The sequence below is a fragment of the Caenorhabditis remanei genome, chromosome III (assembly GCF_010183535.1).
Source record: "Caenorhabditis remanei strain PX506 chromosome III, whole genome shotgun sequence".
Classification (NCBI taxonomy): domain Eukaryota; kingdom Metazoa; phylum Nematoda; class Chromadorea; order Rhabditida; family Rhabditidae; genus Caenorhabditis; species Caenorhabditis remanei.
In genome coordinates, this window is record NC_071330.1 from 15,565,979 (window position 1) to 15,587,956 (window position 21,978).

General features: G+C 33.5%; 2 protein-coding genes across 2 annotated transcripts; one reads left to right on the forward strand and one right to left on the reverse strand.

Moving 5' to 3' along the window:
* Positions 1-727: 727 nt before the first annotated feature.
* GCK72_011515 (uncharacterized protein) lies at positions 728-15,372 on the forward strand (the record flags this gene model as incomplete). Its single annotated transcript, XM_003103918.2, has 13 exons — positions 728-912; positions 8,042-8,204; positions 8,261-8,420; positions 8,476-8,575; positions 9,334-9,484; positions 10,169-10,568; positions 11,434-11,521; positions 12,220-12,336; positions 12,393-12,483; positions 12,605-12,775; positions 13,691-13,758; positions 14,135-14,240; positions 15,310-15,372. The coding sequence occupies 13 exons, from the start codon at positions 728-730 to the stop codon at positions 15,370-15,372; spliced, it is 1,863 nt and encodes a 620-aa protein (XP_003103966.2).
* A 422-nt stretch (positions 15,373-15,794) lies between these two features.
* Positions 15,795-21,586, reverse strand: GCK72_011516 (uncharacterized protein; the record flags this gene model as incomplete). Its single annotated transcript, XM_053728509.1, has 9 exons — positions 15,795-15,985; positions 16,893-16,987; positions 17,132-17,251; positions 18,096-18,196; positions 18,248-18,400; positions 19,360-19,484; positions 19,552-19,663; positions 19,739-19,841; positions 21,549-21,586. The coding sequence occupies 9 exons, from the start codon at positions 21,584-21,586 to the stop codon at positions 15,795-15,797; spliced, it is 1,038 nt and encodes a 345-aa protein (XP_053588086.1).
* Between the last annotated feature and the right edge of the window lie 392 nt (positions 21,587-21,978).

The following is a 21,978-nucleotide window of genomic DNA, read 5'->3' on the forward strand; positions in this document are numbered from 1 at the left end:
ATTTTTCGAAAAAATTTTTCTTCCACCGCCCGATTAAAAAAAAATTATGCCTTTTTGAAGTCCCCTCTCCAACATGGTATTTTAAAGGTTGACAATTTCTTTTTTGAAATTGGGTGTACTGTACTCGAAAACTTACTGTAACTACAGTAATTGATGTCTTTTTGTGAAAGAAAAACAATTTTTTAGAAAAAAATTTGATAGTCATTTTCTGGTTTTCAGTCAGATTTTCAGATCTAAGTGCCTTATATTGTTTTTTAGCCCTTGACATTATCTATAACTTGGGCTAAAATTAATTTAGCTAAACGTAACTCAAAAAAAGTTATGCGCCTTTAAAGATGACCAAGAATGATACCACTAACATGGTGCATCGACATTTTAAAGGCGCATAGCTTTTTGTGTTTTTGAGGTACTGTACTTGAAATTGGATTAAAATATAGCAAATTTCAATAGCTATCAGGTACGGCATTCAAATTTTCATAAAATTTCAATTTCAATAAGTTATACGTGTTTAAACATGAGCAACTCCCGCAATCCGGAAAAAAAATTGGAAATTTTTTTTCGCACTTTTTTCGAAATGTCTGACTCCCTGCTATTTGAATTTTTATTTTTCTGTATTTTTCTTTTTTCGTCTTTAGTTTTTTGACCAAAATTCCAAAAAATTTTTCCCAACAAAATTTTTATTTCAGGACTCCGCCCCCTCTCTCCCAGCCGTCTAAACCATTGCACAATGAATGCGGCCGACGACGAGAACAATCAAAGTACGATTGTTGCCACGTCATCACAAATTCCATCGATCACGAATTCCACGTACCTTCTGCTTCATGATCTACTACTTCTGAACGCGACGTCTTCTGGAGCGTCGTCGTCGCCTTCAGAAGGCGTCTCCTCAATTTGGACGACGTCGAACAACAAGTGAGTCGTCGAATTAGTTTATTGGTTTAGCAGAGAAAGAAAAAAAAAAGTGTTTTTTGTTGGTTGTCTGAGAAGAAGATTTTTGATTTTTTATCCGGATTCTTAGAAGAACACAAACTACACATGGCCTAGAAACCTAAAACTAGTCCCCGGGACCCAGAGACCCCTAAAGTCTCATTTTGATCTTTATAAACACGTTAATACCTTTTTAATGAGTATAATTATGCCTTTGATTAAAATTTTTGAAAAAGTAAAAAAAAAATTTGTAAAAATTTAGGTGGTACTAGGCTGGAAATTGGCTAAAAATCCGCTCTAGTTCTATTTTTTCCGGATTGAAATTAAAATTTCTAGAACAAACACGTTTTCAGCTTTTAGAAAAGTATAATCATGCCTGTTTTCTGAAAAATTCAAAAATTTTCAGATTTTCAAATTTTTTCAAAAAATCTTAAACTTCTGAAAATTAGAAATTTTAGGGTTTTTAAGTGACATTAATGTTAAGATCATACTCAGAACGTTTTCAGCTTTCAGAAAAGTATAATCATGCCTATTTTCTGAATATTTCGAATTTCGGGGTTAGAGACGCCTCCAGTCTCAAGCCTCCTGACTAAAACTACCGTAACTTGGTCAAATTTGCTCCAATTTGTATGAATGTTGTGTTTTTGAATTCAGCGCGTCAAGACCTTTCAAATGAGTATAATCATTCCTATATTTGAGATTTTCGAAAATTTGGTACCCGTCAGGGTCAAAAATCAAAATTTTTCAGAATATAGGCATGATTATACTCATTTGAAAGGTCTTGACGCGCTAAATTCAAAAATTTAAGATTTATTGAGATTGGAACAAAACCTGGGGAGATACGATAAAATGAAGGTAGATAGGACTTTCGAAAAGTTTCGAAATTCTGTAACTCGGTGATTTTTATGGGGAACCGCTTGTTTTTAGACTTTAAATTTAGGTTACAAGGTTTTGCAGCAAATTTGTACAATTTAAAAACCCTTTCAGCAAAAAAAACCATGTAAAAAAACATTGCAAAGATATCGAATTTCAAAAATTTTCGAAAAACTTTTTTTGCTGAAATTGAGCTGTAACTCATCCCTATAATTGTGAATTTAGCTCTTCAAAAAACTTAAAATAAGTATAATCATGCCATTCTTCTGAAAATTGTGAAAATTGTCAGTTTGGACACCCCACTGGGTCGGTTTTTCAATTTTTTCAAAAAAATTTTATCTTCCGCATTCCTTTTGCATTTTTTTTGAGTTTTGTTCGATCCGTTATCTGAAACAAAACACATTTGCACTCGATTACTCTCAGACATTTGATTCTCCGCCTTTTTTTGTCTCTTTTTTTATTTTTTTCGCGCCGTCTCCACACACACATCTGAATCATCCCCCGTATCTTTTTTTTCACGTCTTCTGAATCCTTCTTTTTCAGAAGAAAAAGAAGAAGAAGAAGACGTCGAAAAGTCATCTGTTAGAAAGAGAAGGCAGTAATCTTTCTGTCTTCTCACGCTCCCCTCCGTGCCGCCTATCCGTCACGAGGGTTTAACTCGTATTTTCACTTCTGAAGTAGGGGGGGGGGACGTCTTCTGAAAAGAAAAGATCTTTATATTCATGATGGTCCTATTCATTTTGCAATACAGCATGTCTAAGCAATTTTTTGAAAAAAATTTTTTTTCACAAAATATTTTTTGAGATATATGACTGAAATTTTTGGCTGAAAATCAGAAAATATCAGTTTTAACTTACATACTCATCATCTACTCATTGAGAGCTTTCAGAAAAGTATAGTCAAGCCTAGGTTCTGAAATTTTTGAAATTTTCAGATTTTCAGAAAAAACTGAAATTTCTGAAAATCTGGAATTTTCGCGTTTTTGAGAAAAATGAATGTCAAAATTATACTCAGCATATTCTCAGCTTTCAGAAAAGTATAATCATGCCTATATTCTGAAAATTTCGAATTTCGGGGTTAGAGACGCAGAGTGTCTGGTATCTCTGCGCTCTAACGTTCTGACTATAACTACCGTAACTTGATCAGATTTGATTCAAATTTAGTAAAACTTGCATTTTTAGAATCTATGAATCAAGAGCTTTCAGAAAAGTATAATCATGCCTATATTCTGAAAATTTTGAACTTCGAGGGCTTTTGGGGTTTTCATGACTTTAAAGGCGCATACCGTATAATCTCAGAGGATTTTCCAAGGTTTTATATTTTGAAGTATTTCAGCTTGTTATTCACTTCATTTTTATACTAAAAACGCTATAAAAGAAAGAAAACTCAAAAAGCTAGAGATTTTCGAAACATTTCAAAAAATTTCGAAAAACAAGAATTGACAAAACCTACCGTAATCCAGCCAGAATTACAAAAAACTTGAAATAAATTTTATTTTTGAATTCACCACATCTAGACCTTTCATATGAGTATAATCATGCCTATATTTAAAATTCTCGAAAATTTGGTACCCGTCAGGGTCAAAAATCAACATTTTCAGAATATAGGCATGATTATACTCATTTGAAAGGTCTTGACGCGCTAATTTAAAAAAATTAAGATTTATTGAGATTGGAGAAAATCTGACCGAGTTACTGTAGTTTCAGTCAGGAGGTTAGAGTGCAGAGATACCAGACACTCTGCGTCTCTCACCTTGAAAATCAGAATTTTCAGAATATAGGCATGATTATACTTTTTTAAATGCTGAAAGTGTGATGAATCTAAAAATTTAGGTTCAAAACTCTGAAATTGGGCTCTGAAATTTGGTTAATCTGAAAAAGCCGTTTAAGACAATTTCTCCAAACAACTTTTTTTTGCAAAAAAATTATTTTTCAAAACCATGGCATGATTATACTTTTCTGAAAGCCCTTGACTTCCGGATTCTGAAAATTTTCGTTTCAACCGTACCAAGTCAAATCCCACACAGATCTCTGACTCCAAACCACCAGGACCTACTCAAAAAATAGTTCAAATTCCAATAGGGACACCTGACCTTTTCATAACAGAGAACACATTTTCTCTGCGTCTCTCTCTCTCTCTCTTCTCTAGAAAATCCTTTTTTTTTCTCCAAAATATTCTGAAGGTTCCCTCCTTTTTTCTTTTCACCGAGGGGGTTCTCCAGACACCTTTTTTGCGTCTTCGTGTGTCCACTTAACCGCCCATTTCCCATTCCGGTGACGACATTTTTTTGTCATTACTTTATTCTATATTTTATGTTATATTAAAATGAATGAGTAGAAATGGCAGAAGTTTAAAAAATTCAAAAAAAAAATTTTCACCTAATAATTTTTTTTCGAAATTTTTGTAAAAAAAATTTTTCCAGAATTTTCAGTCCTAAAACTTGGTCTTTGTATATTTTTGATCAAATTTTCATATTTTTCAGCTTATTTTCACCCTCATAACTCCTAAAAATCAAAAGTTCATTTTGCAACACAATTTCTGTAGGAAACTCAATTTTTTAAAAATTTTGAAAAAAAAAATTTTGCCAAATTTTTCGTCAGGTCAAAGTAGGCGTGTTGAACTATACTATACATAGCTATTCTGACAGGAAAATGTTCTGAAAATAATTTCAGCCAATTTTTATAATGACACCCTCGGGTCTCCCTCGGCGCATAGATCATTTTTGTGTCAGTCCTTCCTTCTTTTTTAGTCTTTGACCGAAAATTTCCTCCGTTTTTCTATTTTTTTAAATTTTCTGTGTACTCAGTGCATATTGCATACGGTCTAGTTGCGAAAACTGCTGAAAATTAAAAAAATAGAATTTTTTTTTTGAAAATTTCGAAAATTTTGAAATTTTGAGTCTTGCTTCTGAAACTGATACTTGGCTAGAAATCCGCTTTAACTCCATTTTTAGGGCTGAAATTTATATTTTTAGAATGAGCACGTTCTCAGCTTTCAGAAAAGTATAATCATGCCTATATTCTGAAAATTTTGAATTTGGGGGTTATAGCCTCCTGACTAAAACTACCGTAACTTGGCCAAATTTGCTCCGATTTGCATCAAATGTGTATTTTTGAACTCAGCATGACAATACCTTTCAAATGAGTGTAATCATGACTACATTTGAGAAAAATTAGGTTCCGCCATTTTAAAGGCGCATAGGACAGATACTCTCCGTCTCTAATCGCCAAATTCAAAAATTTTAGAACATGGACCACCTCAAACTATTTTTACACCTAGAACTCACTATGACACACATTTAAAGCTAAAAACCATCAAATTCCCGTGAAAACTCAAAAAGTTACAGATTTTCGAAACATTTCGAAATTTTTTGAAAATCTGGAATTCACAAATCCTACCGTATCTCTGTTAGTTTTGTTCCAAATTTTTTGAAACTTAGATTTTCGGAATCTACGTGTTAAGACCGTTCAAATGAATATAATCATGACATTGTTTTAGTCAATTATGTTTTTGACCCCCCAAGTGGTCCCATTTTTTCAAAATACCGAAAATTTCCAAACCTAGTCATGATTATACTCAAATGAAAGCTCTTGGCTCACTGATTTCGAATATTGAGGTTTGAGGGACTAGTTTTGAATTTCTAGGCCACCAGTGCTAATTCTAGGCCATCAGGATGCCAAAACCCAATTTTTGTCGTTTTTTCAGAATCTTTTTAAAAGAAAAGAATTTTCGAACTTTTCCTTGAGAAATGACCAAAAAAAATGATGTTTGACCAAAAATTTCTGTGAAACTTCAAAAATTTTCAAATAAACAATCCCCAAGTTTTCCCACATGAACCTTCCCCGACTAAGCTTGGACTTTTCCGAGAAAAGTGACCAATAAGTAAGCCGACACAAAATTCTTGTTGAATAAACAAGTTGACACATTCTTTTTTCAAAAAATGTATTCAAAATTTTTTTCTTTTTTTTTGAGGTCAAAATGTTCCGAAAGTCATAACAATAGGTGAGCGTGAAATTGAGTTTCCTACAGAAGCTGTGTTGTAGAATGAACTTTTGATTTTTAGAGGTTAGGAGGGTTTCTAGAGTGAAAATAAACTGAAAAATAAGAAAATTTGACTGAAACTATACTAAGACCAAGTTTTAGTGCTGAAAATTCAAAAAGGACGATTTTAGAAAAAAAAATTCAAAAAAAAAGTTTTTTTTGCGAAAATTTTTTTTTTTGAAATTATAATTTCTTACATGATATATAGACTAATTTTGACCTAAAAAAACAAAAAATTAGTCAAAATCGTGTTTAGAATGGTCAAAAATCCAGAAAACCGCCAAAACTCAAAAAAGATATTCAAAAAGGTTTTTTATTTCAAAACTTTATAAATTCATTTTTCCTGGATTCTAGAAGGTATATTAATGATTTTGACCTGAAAAATCAGAAAAATTGATTGAAATTGTGCTAGGGTTAGATTTTTGGTGCTGAAAATTCAGAAAAGTCACGAATTTTTTTTAAAAACAAAAAACAAATAAAATCAGATTTTTTTATTTGATAATTTATTTCGAATTACGGCATTTAAAAAGTATACATAGCAGTTTTTGACATTAAAAATCTGAAAATTCAATAAAAAACCTGCTATGATAATGTTTTGGAGTTAAAAAATCTAAAATTGGAAAAAAACTTTTTTTTTGAAATTTTTTATTTCAGACCTGATTTTTCTGGATTCTAAAACTTATAAGCTTAAGTAGCTGAATTTTCAATTTAAAAACTCAAAAAATTCTGTCAAAACTATGCTGTGACCACCCAATACTCCAAATTAAAAAAAAACTTCAAAAAACTTTTTTTTAAACGATTTTTGCTCTTTTAATCCCAACTATTTTTTCTCTATTTTTTTGCTTCACTTTCTGCTTTTCACAGTCATTTTTTCCTTAATTAAATGAATAGAAATACACATCATTTTCTGCTTCTTCTTACTCTTTACTGACACTTTTAATTACAGCCCTCCCCTCCTCTTCTCATTTTTCACCTCCCCCATCTTACTCATTTTCTCATCGCTTTTTCCGAGTCAACTTTAATAAATTAAAAATGAGAAAATACAAAATATAGTTTAGTTTTGTTTTTATAGTCAAACAAAAAAATTTTTTTTGAAATATTTTTTTCGAGAAAATTCTGAAACTGTTCCAGACTTGTTTTTCTCTAGTATTACCATAGGGCTTGGTGAAACTGCAATTTTTAAAATCAGCACGTTTTCAGCTTTCATAAAAGTATAATCAAGGATGTATTCTGAAATTTTTGAATTTTGAGGTCAGAGACGCCTCCTATCTCTAGCCTCCTGACTAAAAGTATTGTAACTTTATTATTTTTGCTCCAATCTATAAAATTTTTAAATTTTCGAATTGAGAATGACAAGACCTTTTGAATGACTATAAACACGGTCTATTATAAAGAGATTCGATTTTTGATTTCTCTTGGCTCTGCAAGCTGGAATAAATGATCATAAATGTTTGTTAATGAAGCGGAAATTAATCACAACCAATTTTTACATTTTTCACATCTGGAACATAAATTTTCCTACATTTTGATGTAAAACCCATTTAAAAACATGAAATAATCACTGAGTTACAGATTTTCACAAATTTTCGAATTTTTTGAAATTTCAAAACAACTGAAATAGCAGTATCTCAGTCAGCTTTGCTCCGAGTTAGAACATGTTCATATATTTGGTATCAGCGCAACGAGACCTTCCAAACAAGTATAATCATGGCATGTTATCGCTGAACTCTGTTTTTGACCCCCCGGTTGGATCTATTTTTTCCGAAAACCGAAAATTTTCAGATTATAGGCATGATTATACTTTTCTGAAAGCTCTCAGCTAGCAGATTTGAAAAATATCATTTTAATAAAATTTAGAGCTTTTCTGAGCGTGTTACGGTAGTTTTAGTCAGGAGGTCAGAGTCCAGACACTCTGCGTCTCTCACCCCGAAATTCAAAATTTTCAGAATGTAGGCATGATTATACTTTTTTGAAAGCTGAAAACATGCTGAATATGATTTTAATATTGATTTTACTCGAAAACGTAGTAATTTGAAATTTTCAGAATTTTCAGATTTTTTGAAAAAATTGAAATTTTTTAAATTTTCAAAACACAGGCATGTTTATACTTTTCTGAAAGCCCTTGACCCTCTGATTCTAAATCTAACATTGTTAACCCTCATTGACTTCTCCCCTCCAAAATCCATCTCAAAATTTCCAGCCAAAACGACACCCTTCTCACCACCACCATGTCATCCGTGCAACAGGAAGAAATCTGTCGGTTTCGTGGCACAACGGAAAACTATACGATTGCCGTCACATTTTTCGTGATATTCTTGTTATCGGTAGTGGGAAACTCGGTGGTTTTAATTGTGATAATTAAGGTGGGTTTTGTGAAAAAAATTTTTTTGAATTTTTTTCAAGTTTTCTAAAATTTCAGCAAAGAGCCATGCGATCTATAACAAACATCTACCTTATGAATTTGGCCGCTTCTGACATGATGTTATCGGTGGTATGCATGCCGCCGACACTTGTATCCATGGTCATGAATTGTTGGATGTTCGGCAATTATATGTGCAAAATTTTGGCCTATTTGCAGCGTGAGTCCTTTAATTAACTACAGTAATTAATCAATAATTGAAAATTTTGTTTCAGCCGTCGTTGTCACCGCCTCGGCTTATACCTTAGCGGTCATCGCGTTCGAGAGGTACTTTGCGATTTGTAAGCCGTTGCACTCGAGGATTTGGCAGACTAGGTGAGATTTCTTTTACAAAAATAAAAAAATTAACAAAAATCATCACAGAAAGTAAATTAGGCTTGTTGAAACCTTTAAAAAGAGTATAATCTTGCCTAAATTTGAAAATTTTGGAAAAAAAATTGTGGTCTATCCTTGTGCGCCTTTAAACTACAGTAAGCCATAGTCTATAACTAAATTTTAAGGAAATTTATTTTTTGCAAGTTATTCGAATCTTGTAAAATAATTTGCGCTAAGAACCACTGCAAAACTACAAAAACGGAAAAGGTTACAGATTTTCGAAAATTTTCGAAAATCTTTGAAAAGCCTTGAATCACTAAATCTACCTATCTCATTCAGATTTGTAGTTGGATCCATAAAAAATACATTTTCGAAATCAGCAGGCCAAATTGGTTTAAATAAGTATAATCATGCCTATGTTCTGAAATATGCGAAAATTTGACGGAAATCGAGTCTGAAAATTCAAAATTCTGAAAATTTCCAAATATCGGCTTGATTTTACTTGTTTGGAAGGTCTTGAAGCGCTGATTATGAAAATGTAAGTTTAAGCTGAATTGGGCACATCTGGACCGAGATACAGTAAGATTTGTAGAAAGGACATTTTCGAGAAGTTTCGAAAATCTGTAACTTGATCAATTTTTGTGCTAAAAACTCGAAATTTGGCTTGAAATGTGCAGAATTCAGCAAACTATCAAATGATTATTGAAAATCTAAAATTTCAATTTTTAGCAACCAAAACAATTTACGTTTTGTTCCAGATCCCATGCCTACGCAATGATCACTCTGGTATGGGTGATCGCAATTGCTGCCAATATTCTGATGCTATTCATGTACGAACAACAAACATATAGTTCGAATGGATACACATGTGCACCAATTCATCCACCAATTTATCATTTCGCATATCAGGTATTATGATAGATGTATCCGACAGAGTTACACTTTTATGAAAGCTGACATTCTGCTGATTTTAAAAATACTAGTTTCAGCACGCAGAGACTAAAATTCCTAAAGTTATGACAAATTTAACAGAACACTTTCGAAACTCTGTAACTTTTTGATTTTTCAATATTTCAAAGGGCTTTTTGGTGGGTGTTTTTAAATTAGTAGTGTTTTCAAACTTGATATACTGTACTTTTCGTGGTAAGACCTTATCAAAAAATCGCATTCCGCTCAACTCTGGTCAGAACCATACTTGCAAAACGGGCCGGCGCGTAACTCGCGTCAAAATGAATATTATGAGCTGAAAAATATACCAAAATGTAGATCTCGACGAGTTCTATGTCCGTGACCTACTATGGGCCGGATGGCATTTTGTTAATGTGCCGCGGGCCGGGAAAAAGTGCCAAAAAACGCGAACAGGGCCAAAAAAGCCATTCTAGCCCGGCCCGCGGCACATTAACGAATAGTCATCCGGCCCGAATTATATCAGAGAAATAGAACTCGCCGAGATCTACATTTTGGTATATTTTTCAGATCATAATATTCATTTTGACGCGAGTTACGCGCCGGCCCGGTTGACAAGTATGGTAAAAAGTATCTTACTTCTTAGCAACTCGAAATTCATAAAACTTATTTACCCCCTTATTCCAGGTCTACATGACAGTAGTCCTTCTCGTTATCCCGCTGGTCGTGATGACCGGTCTCTACGGTAACGTGATCACCTCCCTGAAATCCGGCATCAAATTGGAAATCGCCTCCGTCGACCCGCCTCTTGCCACCGCCACCACAACAGGTCCCTCAAAAGAGCCCCCGGTTTTGTTGAACAATGTGCTCGTCGGTAGCTCCACTCTAGCTCGTGCCACGTCATGCATCGCCCTCAACACGTTTTCCTCCCCCTCGAATTACAGTACCCCCCGTGAGGCTCCGCCCACCACCAACGGACCCCAACTCCTTCAACTCCCTGGAAACTTTGGGAACTTCGACGACTTCCGCCTCCAATGCCTTTCCGATTGCCGTCGTTCTAGTGGTGGAGTGTGTTTACCCCCGCCAGGTGTTGTGTTTTTGATTTTTTCGTGAAAAGTACAGTAACCTTTGAGTGAAAATTTGGGAAAATTTGAGCTAATTTGGACCATTTTAGGTGGAAAAAATTTTGATGCAATTTTTTTTTTCCATTTTTTCAAGTCAAAGTTTCAGGGCATTGATTTTTCATTGATTTTCTTTTTAAGTCTGAATATTCTGAAAATTTGCAAAGTTTTAAGCCAAATTGAGGCTTTTGTACAATAATTCAAGTTTTAGAAAATGAAAAAATTTTGAGTCAAAAATTTTAAGCCCAATTTTTTTTCACATTTTCTTTCATATTACAATTTGCAGGGTTCCCCACTATTTATGGTTTTTATTTATTGGTTTTTTATCAATTTTTTTACTCAGTTTGTACAGTAGCCCTAGTTTAAAAAATGGCAAAATTTTGAGCCAAAAATTTTTTAGCCCAAATTTTTTTTTCGTTTTTAAGATTTTTCTTCCAATTTCCAATTTTTGGGCCCCCGACTAGTTAGGGCTTTTATTTATTTTTTTCTCTCAGTTCATACAATAATCCAAGTTTTAAAAAATGGCGAAATTTTGAGTCAAACATTTTTTTTAGCCCGAAAAAAATTTTAGCCTAAAAGTTTTTTTTCTCTTTTTTTCAAATTCTAATTTTCAGGGTCCCCCACTGTTTATGATTTTCATTTATTGACTTTTTAATTAATTTTAATTGGTTTTTTTCCACTAAGTTTGACCTACCGAGTGTGTTTTTACCCGTTTGTGTTTTCCCTACGTTTTTTGGTTCCTGTAGTTACCCTAGTGTTTTTTACCCCAAATTTGATTTTTTTGTTTTTTTGATCTACAATATTTTCAAAAATCAATCAATAATTTTTCAGCTATCGTCGCAAGTATGACGGATGAGCAGAAGCTATCGTTTTGGAACAAGTTGTCGAACAAGTTGACTTTTAGTCAGCCAGATAAGAAGTTAGTCCGTTTTTTTTGGGAGTTTGAAGGTTTTTGAGTTTTTAAGACAAATTTTCAGAATCAGCGTCTTTTTAGCTTTCAGAAAAGTATAAACATGGCTAGGTTTCGAAAAAAAAATTTTTTGGAAAAATTTCAGAAAATTCCATTTTGAGTTCTAGTGGCCTAGAAATCTGAAACTTGATTTTTAAACTTGTGTTTTTAGAATCAGGGTGTTAAGCGCTTTCAAAAAGTATAATCATGTCTATATTCTGAAAATTTTAATTTTCGGGTTTGAGTGTCTGACTCTGAAATTCGCTGACTCTGAAACTACCGTAACTCGCTCAGAAATTCTCCATTCTGAAAAATTATAAGTTTTTCATAATCAGCTCATTGAGACCTTTCACATGAGTATAATTTTGACTAGGTTTGGAAAATTTTTGAAAACGGTCCAATAAGGGTCCAAAATGCAAAAAATTTCAAAAATTTCAAAACATAGTCATGATTATACTCATATGAAAGGTTTTAACACGCTGAATCTGAGAATATAGATTTTGAACAATTCAGACCAAATCTGAGGGAAATACTACGACTTTTGTGTTTTCGAAAATTTTCGAAAAGTTTCGAAAATCCATAACTTGCAGATTTTTTATCAAATTGTTTGGTTTTAAAGCTTAAACTACTTATATTCATCTGAAATCCCCTTAAAAAATAAATTCCAGCGTCTCCCACCCGAATTTCGGTCACCGTCGGTCCGACACCTCTGTATGCATCGAGAACCCAAGTCTACGCTCTACTCACACCCAAAAAAGTGCGATGGCTAAGCAGCGGGTTATAAAGTGAGCTGAAAAATATGTAGATCAAATTTTGATTATCGATTTTTTTCTTTTTTCAGAATGCTTATCGTTGTCGTCATTATCTTCTTCTGCTGCTGGACGCCATCCTATATTTGGTGGTTGTTATTGATCGCTGGGGATTCTTTTCAAGTAGGTCAAATATTAGTGGGCGGGGTTGTAAGGTAATTATGATAATTAATTTGATTGTTGATATGGGAAAACATCCAAAAAATTTTTTTTCAAATTTTTTTTTTCAAATTTTTTTTTGCAGAGCCTCAACCTATCCGTCTGGAACAGTGACATCAATACATTCATCACTCTACTCACCTATATTTCCTCTTGTACCAATCCAATCACCTATTGCTTCCTGAATAAGAAATTCAGGAATGCGGTGTACGCGACGTTCGGCAGGAAGAAGAACATGCGACATCATTTTCAGAAGGTGGGCGGGGCTAAAACATTATTTTTTGAAAAAAAAGTTTACTTGAGGTGTACTACCCAGGTAGTATAAAAAATTTGAAAGTTTTTAGGAAAAAAATTTTTGCAAAAACTTTTTTTTCAAAAAGCTGAATAATTCTAGAAATTTTTGCATTTTTAGGTGAAACCAATATCAAAATAATACTCAGGATGTTCTCAGCTTTCATTTGAGTATAATCATGCCTATATTCTAAAAATTTTGAATTTTCGAGGTTAGAGGTTAGAGAGTGTCTGGTATCTCTGCACTCTAACCTCTTGACTAAAACTACCGTAACTCAGCCAATTTCATGCCAAACTCGAAAATTCTTCAATGTTTGTTATCAGCGTGACGAGACCTTTCATTTGAATATAATCATGACTAGGTTCTGAAAATTTTAATTTTTTTTTTGAAAATATCTGATATTTCTGAAAATCTGAAATTTTTCAAAATTCTCAGAACATAGTAACAATTATACTCATATGAAAGCTCTTAACACGCTGATTTTCAAAATAATATTTTCGAAGAGTTCTGGTTAAATCTGAGCGAGTTACGGTAAGTAGAATTTTTGAAGATTTTCGAAAATTTTCGAAAATCTGTAACTTTTTTATTTTTTAACATTTTGGGGAGTTTCTTAGCTCAAAATGTTTAGAATCATTTGAACTTATCTTGAAAAATACTTTTGATACTGTATTAACAGAAAATTAATTTCGAAAAAGGTCGAAACTCGAAAAATTCAAAATTTTGTTCAAAAATTTTTTTGTTGATCTTTAATTTTGTTGTTTTCCAGATTTAACAATTATCTAACAAAACTCTTTACCAGAACAGTGTTAAGCCTCCTGTGGCGCTTACATCCCTTAGTTCCCTTATTTTCTATGTATTAGTTTTTTTTTTGTAATTCAGGTCTACATTCCTGTCAACGGCGGTGCTCAGTACACTAACAAAGGGGAGACACGACCGATTATTAACAGGTACTAACCCGATTTGTGTGATATTTATATATTTAATATAATTTGCACATTTGTTTTGCTTCTACAGGCTAGCAAAAAAAAAATTTCAAAAAAAAATTTCGAAAAAATTTTTTTTTGAAAAATTCTTAACAAAAATATTTTAAGTTCACAATCTGGAAGCGATTGGTCGAAGGTTCGTCGTTTTTAGAATATCTATCGATTTATTGATTTTTTTCTTCACTCACAACTCACCACTTCTATAATCTATGTTAACTACTGTAAATATTCACCCTTGAAACTATATCTATACGGCATGTCATTCATTTATCTGTCACAACAATCACTATAATTGATTAATTAGTCTCGAAAACAATTATCGATTGATTCTTCGTTGCAGGTCGGTCTCGTCGACCTTCACTCCACAACATCAAGTCGTTTTTAACGATGTGTCGATTGATAGTACGAAGAAGAAGGATGGGTCGCATCATTTGATATCGAGAACGGTAATTTTTGTTGGAATTTTTGAAATCAGCAGGTCGGGACGGTTCGAATGAGTATAATCATGACTAAGTTTGAAAAAAATTGAAAATTTTTGGGATTTTCGAAAATTTTCAAAAAATTTGAAATTTCGAAAATTTTCGTTAGTTTAGAGTTTTCATTGATTTTTCTTACAATTTCTAGACTTAAGACGTCTAGAGCTTTTAAATGAGTATAATCACGCCTATATTTAAAAATTTTCAAAAATCGACCGTCTGGGGGTCAAAAAGGCTCAAAATCGAAAAATTTTTGAAATATGTCATGATTATACTCATTCGAACCGTCTTGACGCGTAGACTTCAAAAGCAAACGTTTTTTACGCTCGTACTGAAAATCAGCGACTTATGACACATTTTGTCATTTTCAGATTTTCAAAAATTTTCAGACTTTTTGAATTTTTTAAAAAATTTGGTACATTTTGGAGATTCTTGATACAGTAATCTCAAGGTACTCTACATCTTGAGCGGTTTAACTATATTTTTTGTGTTTAGTATTTCAAAATGAGTGTAATCACGCCTAGGTTTTAGAAAATTAAAAACGTTAAATATTTTTCAACCCGTGCGCCTTTAAAGTCGTGATGGGACCCAAACGTTTGGAAATTAATGTTGGTTTATTTTTCACTGTTAGGATCATTAATTCTGATCATTTTAAGTCATAAATCAATTAGTTCCATCGAAAACCGAAGTAATTACAGATTTTCGAAAAATTTCGAAAATCGGAAAATCTGAAAATTTATCAAATCTGGTATAACTTGGTTAGTTTCTGCTTAATTTCAGTTTTGACTATATTTTTGAAATCAGCACGTTTTTAGCTTTCAGAAAAATATAATCATGACTATATTCTGAAAATTTTGAATTTCGGGGTCAGAGACGCTTCACTACTGACTAAAACTACCGTAACTTGGTCAGTTTTGACTCAATTTGAAAAATTTAAAAAGTATGTAAATCTACTCAACAAGACGGTTGTAATGACTATAATCATAATTATCCAAATTTTTGTTTAGTCCCAAAAAAAAATAATATTCTTCATTTTTAGGTTCACGCCTCCCTGATCCATCATAACAAAGTGCGAAGAGAGGAGACGGATGGGATCTTTTGATTTTATTTGAAATTATCGATTTTTTTCTGAAATTCTGAAATTTTCTTGTGCCATTACTATACTATTCGGGTTATGTCAGCTTTTTGATTTTTGGGAGAAAAAATTTTTCGATTTTTTTTTCTCAAAAATTGTTTCGTGTGTTAACCGGTAACGTTTTGTTTTCTGATGTATAAAATAGGTCGAATTTTTTGTGTAAAATCAGTAAATATATAAAAATAAATATAGTCTTCATATATACACAAATAAATAGAAATCTGTCATATAAGTTATAATAAATACACGTAATTTGCACAGGGGAAATATTGAAAATAATGAAAAAAATTATTTTGAAGGTGATCATCACATAATTAACGCTAATTACCGTGTTAATCAGCAATTTAAAAAATTTTTAGAAAACAATTTTTTTTCGAATTTTTTTTCTCTCACTCAACATCAATATTAAACATAAAACTATACAAATCATCGACGACGCCGGCCGCCGACGATCCACTCATTTCAATCAATAATCTGATCAACGAATCCGTCATCAGCGCCAAAAATTTCATATTTTGTTCGGTCATCATGTAGAGACCGTCACACTGCACACAGTATTGGCGGACTCCGCGTAGGTTCACTGGAAAAGGGACAGATTTTGGGGGCGGGGCTTGAGTTATTGGAATTTTGTTGTGAATTTCAGATTCGGGAGGTGAAGACGGTTTGAGTGAGTATAATCATGACTAGGTTCGGAGAAAATTTAAATTTTTGGGATTTTTGGAAAAAATAATTGGGAAATCTGAAATTTCCGAGACTGCTCTCTAAATACTCAGATAGATACTGGTCGAAACTTTTTTTTGACATCATTTTCATATTCAGCACACTTTAAGCATTTGAATGAGTATAATCATGACTAGGTTTAGAAATAATTGAAAATTTTGAGATTTTCGAAAAAATTCCAAAATATCTGAAATTTCAGAAATTACACTGTAAATGCTCAGATTTTATTCAAAATTCATTTTTAATTATATTTTTGTATTCAGCACACTTAGAGCTTTCAAATGAGTATAATCACGCCTATATTTGAAAAATTTCAGAAATTCACCCCCTGGGGTGTCAAAAAACGGTCTGAATCAAAAATTTCAGAAATTTGTCATGATTATACTTATTTGAACCGTCTTGGCGCGTTAAATGCAAAAATATAAACTTCACAACGCTCGGACTGAAAGTGAGCGACTTTTGACACGTTTTGTCATTTTCAGATTTTCGAAAATTTTCGAAAATCTGTAACTCAATGATTTTTAGAGGTATGGGAATGGTTTATAGCTCAAAATGTGTAGAATAATGTGTTCTCGGTTTAAAAGTAGTTTTTCAATAAATATGACACAAAAATGCTACAGTAACCCTGATTGCTGTAGTTTTCGTGGCAGGACCCAGGACAATTTTTCTAACCTAGGCATGATTATACTCATTCGAAAGGGCTTAATCTCCTGAATTCGGAAATTTTAATTTAAGGGACTAGTATTGCATTTCTACGCCATACTTACATGTATCCGTCAAATAAATCGTTGGAATTTGCACAGTTTTTTGTTTCGAATGGAAGAAGAACGATGAGTGATCCGAGTATAGGAATGGGTGGAGTCTGCAAAAAACAATTTAGTTACAGTATTTCCTACAGTAATCTTATTACAGTAATCATACAATCTACAGTACACTTATCTGATTCTACAGTAGGAAAAGTGGGATTAGTCAGAGTTAAAACGGGTAAAATTGGATAAAGAATAACTTGTATAACCGGTCTAAAGTCGTGATGTTTCCAATGTTCATCTGGAGGTTTAGGGACCACGGATGGAATTCCCAGTCGGCGGAGAGCATCTGACAGGAACGGTCGTAGGCACGGGTGTATCTGGAAATGGACAGAATTTCAGTTTTAAATTGAATTTTAGAAATGTTTTTATTGGAATCAACTTCGTTTATTTTAATAGGAAAATGACTAACTTTGACAGTGTACTTCAGTGTTACCCGATTGTCCAATAAAATGAATTTTGTACGGGCTGAACAGAGCAAAAATAGCACAGAATTTTTGAAGCTATACCATTTTTTGTAGGGACATTACCATGAAAGTTACAGGTTGTGAAACAGGAAGAAATTGCTTTGATTACCTGTAACCCTACAAAAAAAAATGATCAACTGCAATGGTCAACTGCAAAAAGGTGAAAAAAATAAATCTTATGCAGATTATGCGTTTTTTCTGACAAAAGACAGCAAAAAACGAAAGAAAATGGCTTAAAATTTCAAAAAAGCTGAAGGACTAGTTTTCTCCACCCTAGGCCATCTCTGACCGAACTTTCTTCTGACTTCAGCGGCTCGAGTTAGAAATTTCACTTTGGGATTCGGAGACCACATTAATAGTTTTTAATACTAGATGAACTTCCAATTAATCATACTTGTCATTTGACGGGCCGGGCCGAGGAAAAATTTTGCCGGCCCGGGTGGAAAATTTTTTACAATTTTTGCACCCCAAAAATAATTTTCAAGTGTTTTTTTATCACTAAATTCACTGTAGAACTTATAAAATCATCAATTCAGTCGAATTTTTGCAGAAAATGCCCCCAAAACGACTTTTTCAAAAATTACTGCTGAAAAAAACATGTTTTTCGAAAAAAAGTCGCTTCACCCGGGCCGGTGAAAATTTGGAAATCGGCCCGGCCCGGCCCGGCCCGTGACAACTATGCAATTAATCAACTCACCTTCTCACCAACTCTTCATCCACATCATTTCTCGACGATATCTGAATAAAATCTCCCATATGAGAATGCTCATGCAATAATTGAGCGGCTTCCGGGAAAAACTGAACAAAAATTTGATCTACATTATTTTTTTCCATTTTTTCGAAACTTACCGACTCGAACTCTGGTGGCATTGCTTGAGAAGCTGGGAAGGGATCAAAATGAAGAAGACCGTCGGCGATTACGGTACCTATCACTTTGGTGTTGGTACGTTCCATGAGGGGGAGAAGGACGTCTTCTACGAAGGCGTGGGAACCGGCCAAGGCCTGGAAATTTGTATTTAGTGGAAAATTTTGAACAGGAGCTTTATTTTGAGCCCAAAACCGACGAAAAATAACAAAAATTGAGAAAGTTACAGATTTTCGAAATTTTTCAAAAATCTTCAAACTGTCGTATCTCGTCAAGTTTTGCACCAAACTCAAAGAAACTTATTTTTTTGAAATCAGCGCATCAAGGCGGTTCAAATAAGTATAATCATTACAAGGAATAAAAAAAATTGGTTACTGTTGTTTTTGTGGTGGGACAAAAAAATCGAATGTCACATACGATGTTACATACTTTGAGAGCTTATTTTGAGAAACAGTCACTTTTTTTAATTTTTTGCAATAAATATGGATGATTTCCTTCATTTTAAGTCAAAAATCATCAAAAAATATGATAATTTCAAAAAGTTACAGATTTTCGAAAGTTTTCGGAAGATTTCGAAAATCTGAAAACCACTCTAACTTATCTAACTCGTTCGGATTTACTGGAAATCCATTAAAATAAATATTTTTAGATTCCTTGTGTCAAGACCTTTCAAATGAGTATAATCATGACATATTTCTAATAATTTTGAATTTCGATCCATTTTTTTCGTGATGGGACCCATTTTACTAAAAATTTTCAATTTGTCTACAAAGTAGGTCATGATTATACTCATTCGAAAGGTCTTGACGCGCTGATTTCAAAAATATAGGTTACAGTTGTTTTGACTCAAACCTGACCGGGTTACTGTAGGTTAAGTAGTTTCAGATTTTCGAAAATTTTCGAAATTCTGTAACTGTTTCATTTTTTGTGATTTTTGGCTGGTTTTTGCTGGAACATGATTGTCCAATCAAGAATTATTTATGAAAAAATTGCAGCCATTTTCAGTCATTGATTTTCAGACAAAAAAATTTCAGCCAAAAAAAAATTTGTTTCGAAATTTTTTTTGTTCCAGATTTTTTATTATCAACCCACCAACCTTATGTTTCATATCAAAAAACACATAAACAATAGTATTTTGTCTGGAATACAGGTTATCCAGAGTGGATAACACCCTAGCCGCCTCCAACACCGCAGCCACTCCCGAGCCATTGTCATCGACACCTGGAATTTCAAATTTTCAAAAATGAAATTAAATTTTTCTAATTTTTTAAATTCCCGCCAAACTAACCTGGACTTCCTTCCACCGTATCATAATTCGCCGACAAAATTAACATTTTATCATTTCCGGTGCCAAAATATGGACCTTTTTGGACAGCTATCACGTTGGCACCGATTTCGTTCTGGAAATCAAAATTTTAATTAAATAATTAAATAAATAATAATAATAAATCCCTTAAAAATAACTAATAACTCACAGATTCTTCGTGAATAAAAGTGTGAGTCATCGAGTTCAAACCAACTGCCTCCAGAGCTCTCTTGATGGCGGCACGCGCCACGGATTTCTCGGTTTCATTGTGTCTGGAAATAAAAATGGTGTAGTTTTTTGAATTCAGAAGGTCAAGATGGTTCGAATGAGTATAATCATGACTAGGTTTAGAAAAAAAATTTAAAATTTTCGAAAAATTTCTAAAAATCTGAAATTTTGGCGTTTTTTGGAAAACTGATATCAGAATCATACTCAGCATGTTCTCAGCTTTCATTTGAGTATAATCATGCCTATATTCTAAAAATTTCGAATTTCGGGGCTAGAGACGCAGAGTGTCTGGTATCTCTGCGCTCTACCTCACCAACTAAAACTACCGTAACTCAGTCGGAATTGCTCCAATTTTGGTAAAATTAACATTTTTAGAATCAGGAAAATGAGAGCTTTTAGAAAAGTATAACCATGCCGGGATTTGAAAAAATTGGGTTTTTGAGAAAAATTTGAAAAGTTTGCTTTTTTTTCCAGTTGTTATAATTTTCTAGGTGTTAGAACTCTGTTAATCAACATGTTGGTATTTTTACAAGTAGTCCAATTGAAAATCTATTATTTAAGCTTTAAACAATTCAGGTCAGAGTTGAGCGGAATTCCGCCTTCCGCCTTCCGCCTTCCGCTTTCCGTCACTTTTTTCTTTCCGCCTTCCGCTTTCCGCTCTCCGCCGAAAAATGTTTTATTCCGCCTTCCGCTTTCCGCTTTCCGCCAAAAATTTTCCTATTTCCGCTTTCCGCCTTCCGCCATAAATTATCCTATTTCCGTTTTCCGCCTTCCGCCTTCCGCTGTTTAAAGATTTTTTCCTCAGCTTGAAAAATTTATTCGCAGACTCCAATTTACTGATATTTTTGTGGTTTTTTGCAGCAAAGCTATCAGTGTTTATCAAAAAAACAAAATTTAACTCAAATTTAACCATTTTAGTGTTTTTTACTACAAAATAAGGCCAAAATCGTATTTTTGAAAGCGACATTGTATTCCGCCTTCCGCCTTTTGGCATTTTTTTTCCATTCCGCTTTCCGCCTTCCACCTTCCGCCAAAAAATGTTCGCTTCCGCCTTCCGCTCTCCGCTTTCCGCCGATATTTTTTAAATTCCGCTTTCCGCCTTCCACCTTCCGCCAAAAAATGTTCGCTTCCGCCTTCCGCTCTCCGCTTTCCGCCGATATTTTTTAAATTCCGCCTTCCGCTTTCCGCCCAAAAAATGTTCATTCCGCTTTCCGCCTTCCGCCTTCCGCCATTTCAAAAACCGCATTTCGCTCAACTCTGATTCAGGTACGTCGAAAAATGACAAAGTTACAGATTTTCGAAAATTTTCGAAAATTTTCTGCAACTCAAATTTTGATTGCATTTTTGAATTCAATTAATTTTTGCGGTTCAAATGAGTATAATCATGGCTATATTTTGAGAATTTTATTTTTTGACCCCCCGCCGGGGTCGGATTTTCTAAATTTTCAGAACCTAGGCATGATTATACTGATGTTAACCGTCTCGACCTATTAAATCTAAAAATCTAATGGAAAACTTGCTTAAGGTAAAACTGATCGAGTTACAGTAAAAAATGTGATATTTTAAATTTTTCGAATTTTTTCGAAAATCTGTAACTTTTTCATTTCATTAATTTTCAGGTTGATTTTTAGCTAAAAATGTAGGAAACTTTTTAAATTTTTGAGAAAAAATATATTTAACGCCAAGAAAAAAGTGAGAGAGAGGTCGAAACTTATTCAGATTCCAAAAATTCTAAAATTCTAATGACTCACCTCGATATCGACAAAAATTTGGACAAATCATGTTTCATCCGGTCCACATCTGCAATTGTAGTCAGTGCGTGTACCGCGACTACCGTAACCAACAAAAAAATATAAAATTTCATGTCCCAAGGTCAAAGCGGGGGGTAGAATGAGGTCTCTCCTCACCGTAAACCGTTCTGTACAGAAAAAAGTGGGCGGAGCGCCGGAATAGGCGGAGTCTAGAGAAGACAGGAAATATGTCTGGAAAATTGCCAGTGTTTGCGTTTTTAAACCGGATTATCTCGCTGGTTTTCTTATTTTTCGTATTTTGGGATTTCGGCTATCCGTATTTGTTTTTTGGAGAAGGGGGGTCAATACACTATTTGTCGAAAAGTGTTGTTATCACTCGGGATTGTTTGCGCTTATCCACTACCGGAACGGGGTGCCAGGAGATATGGCA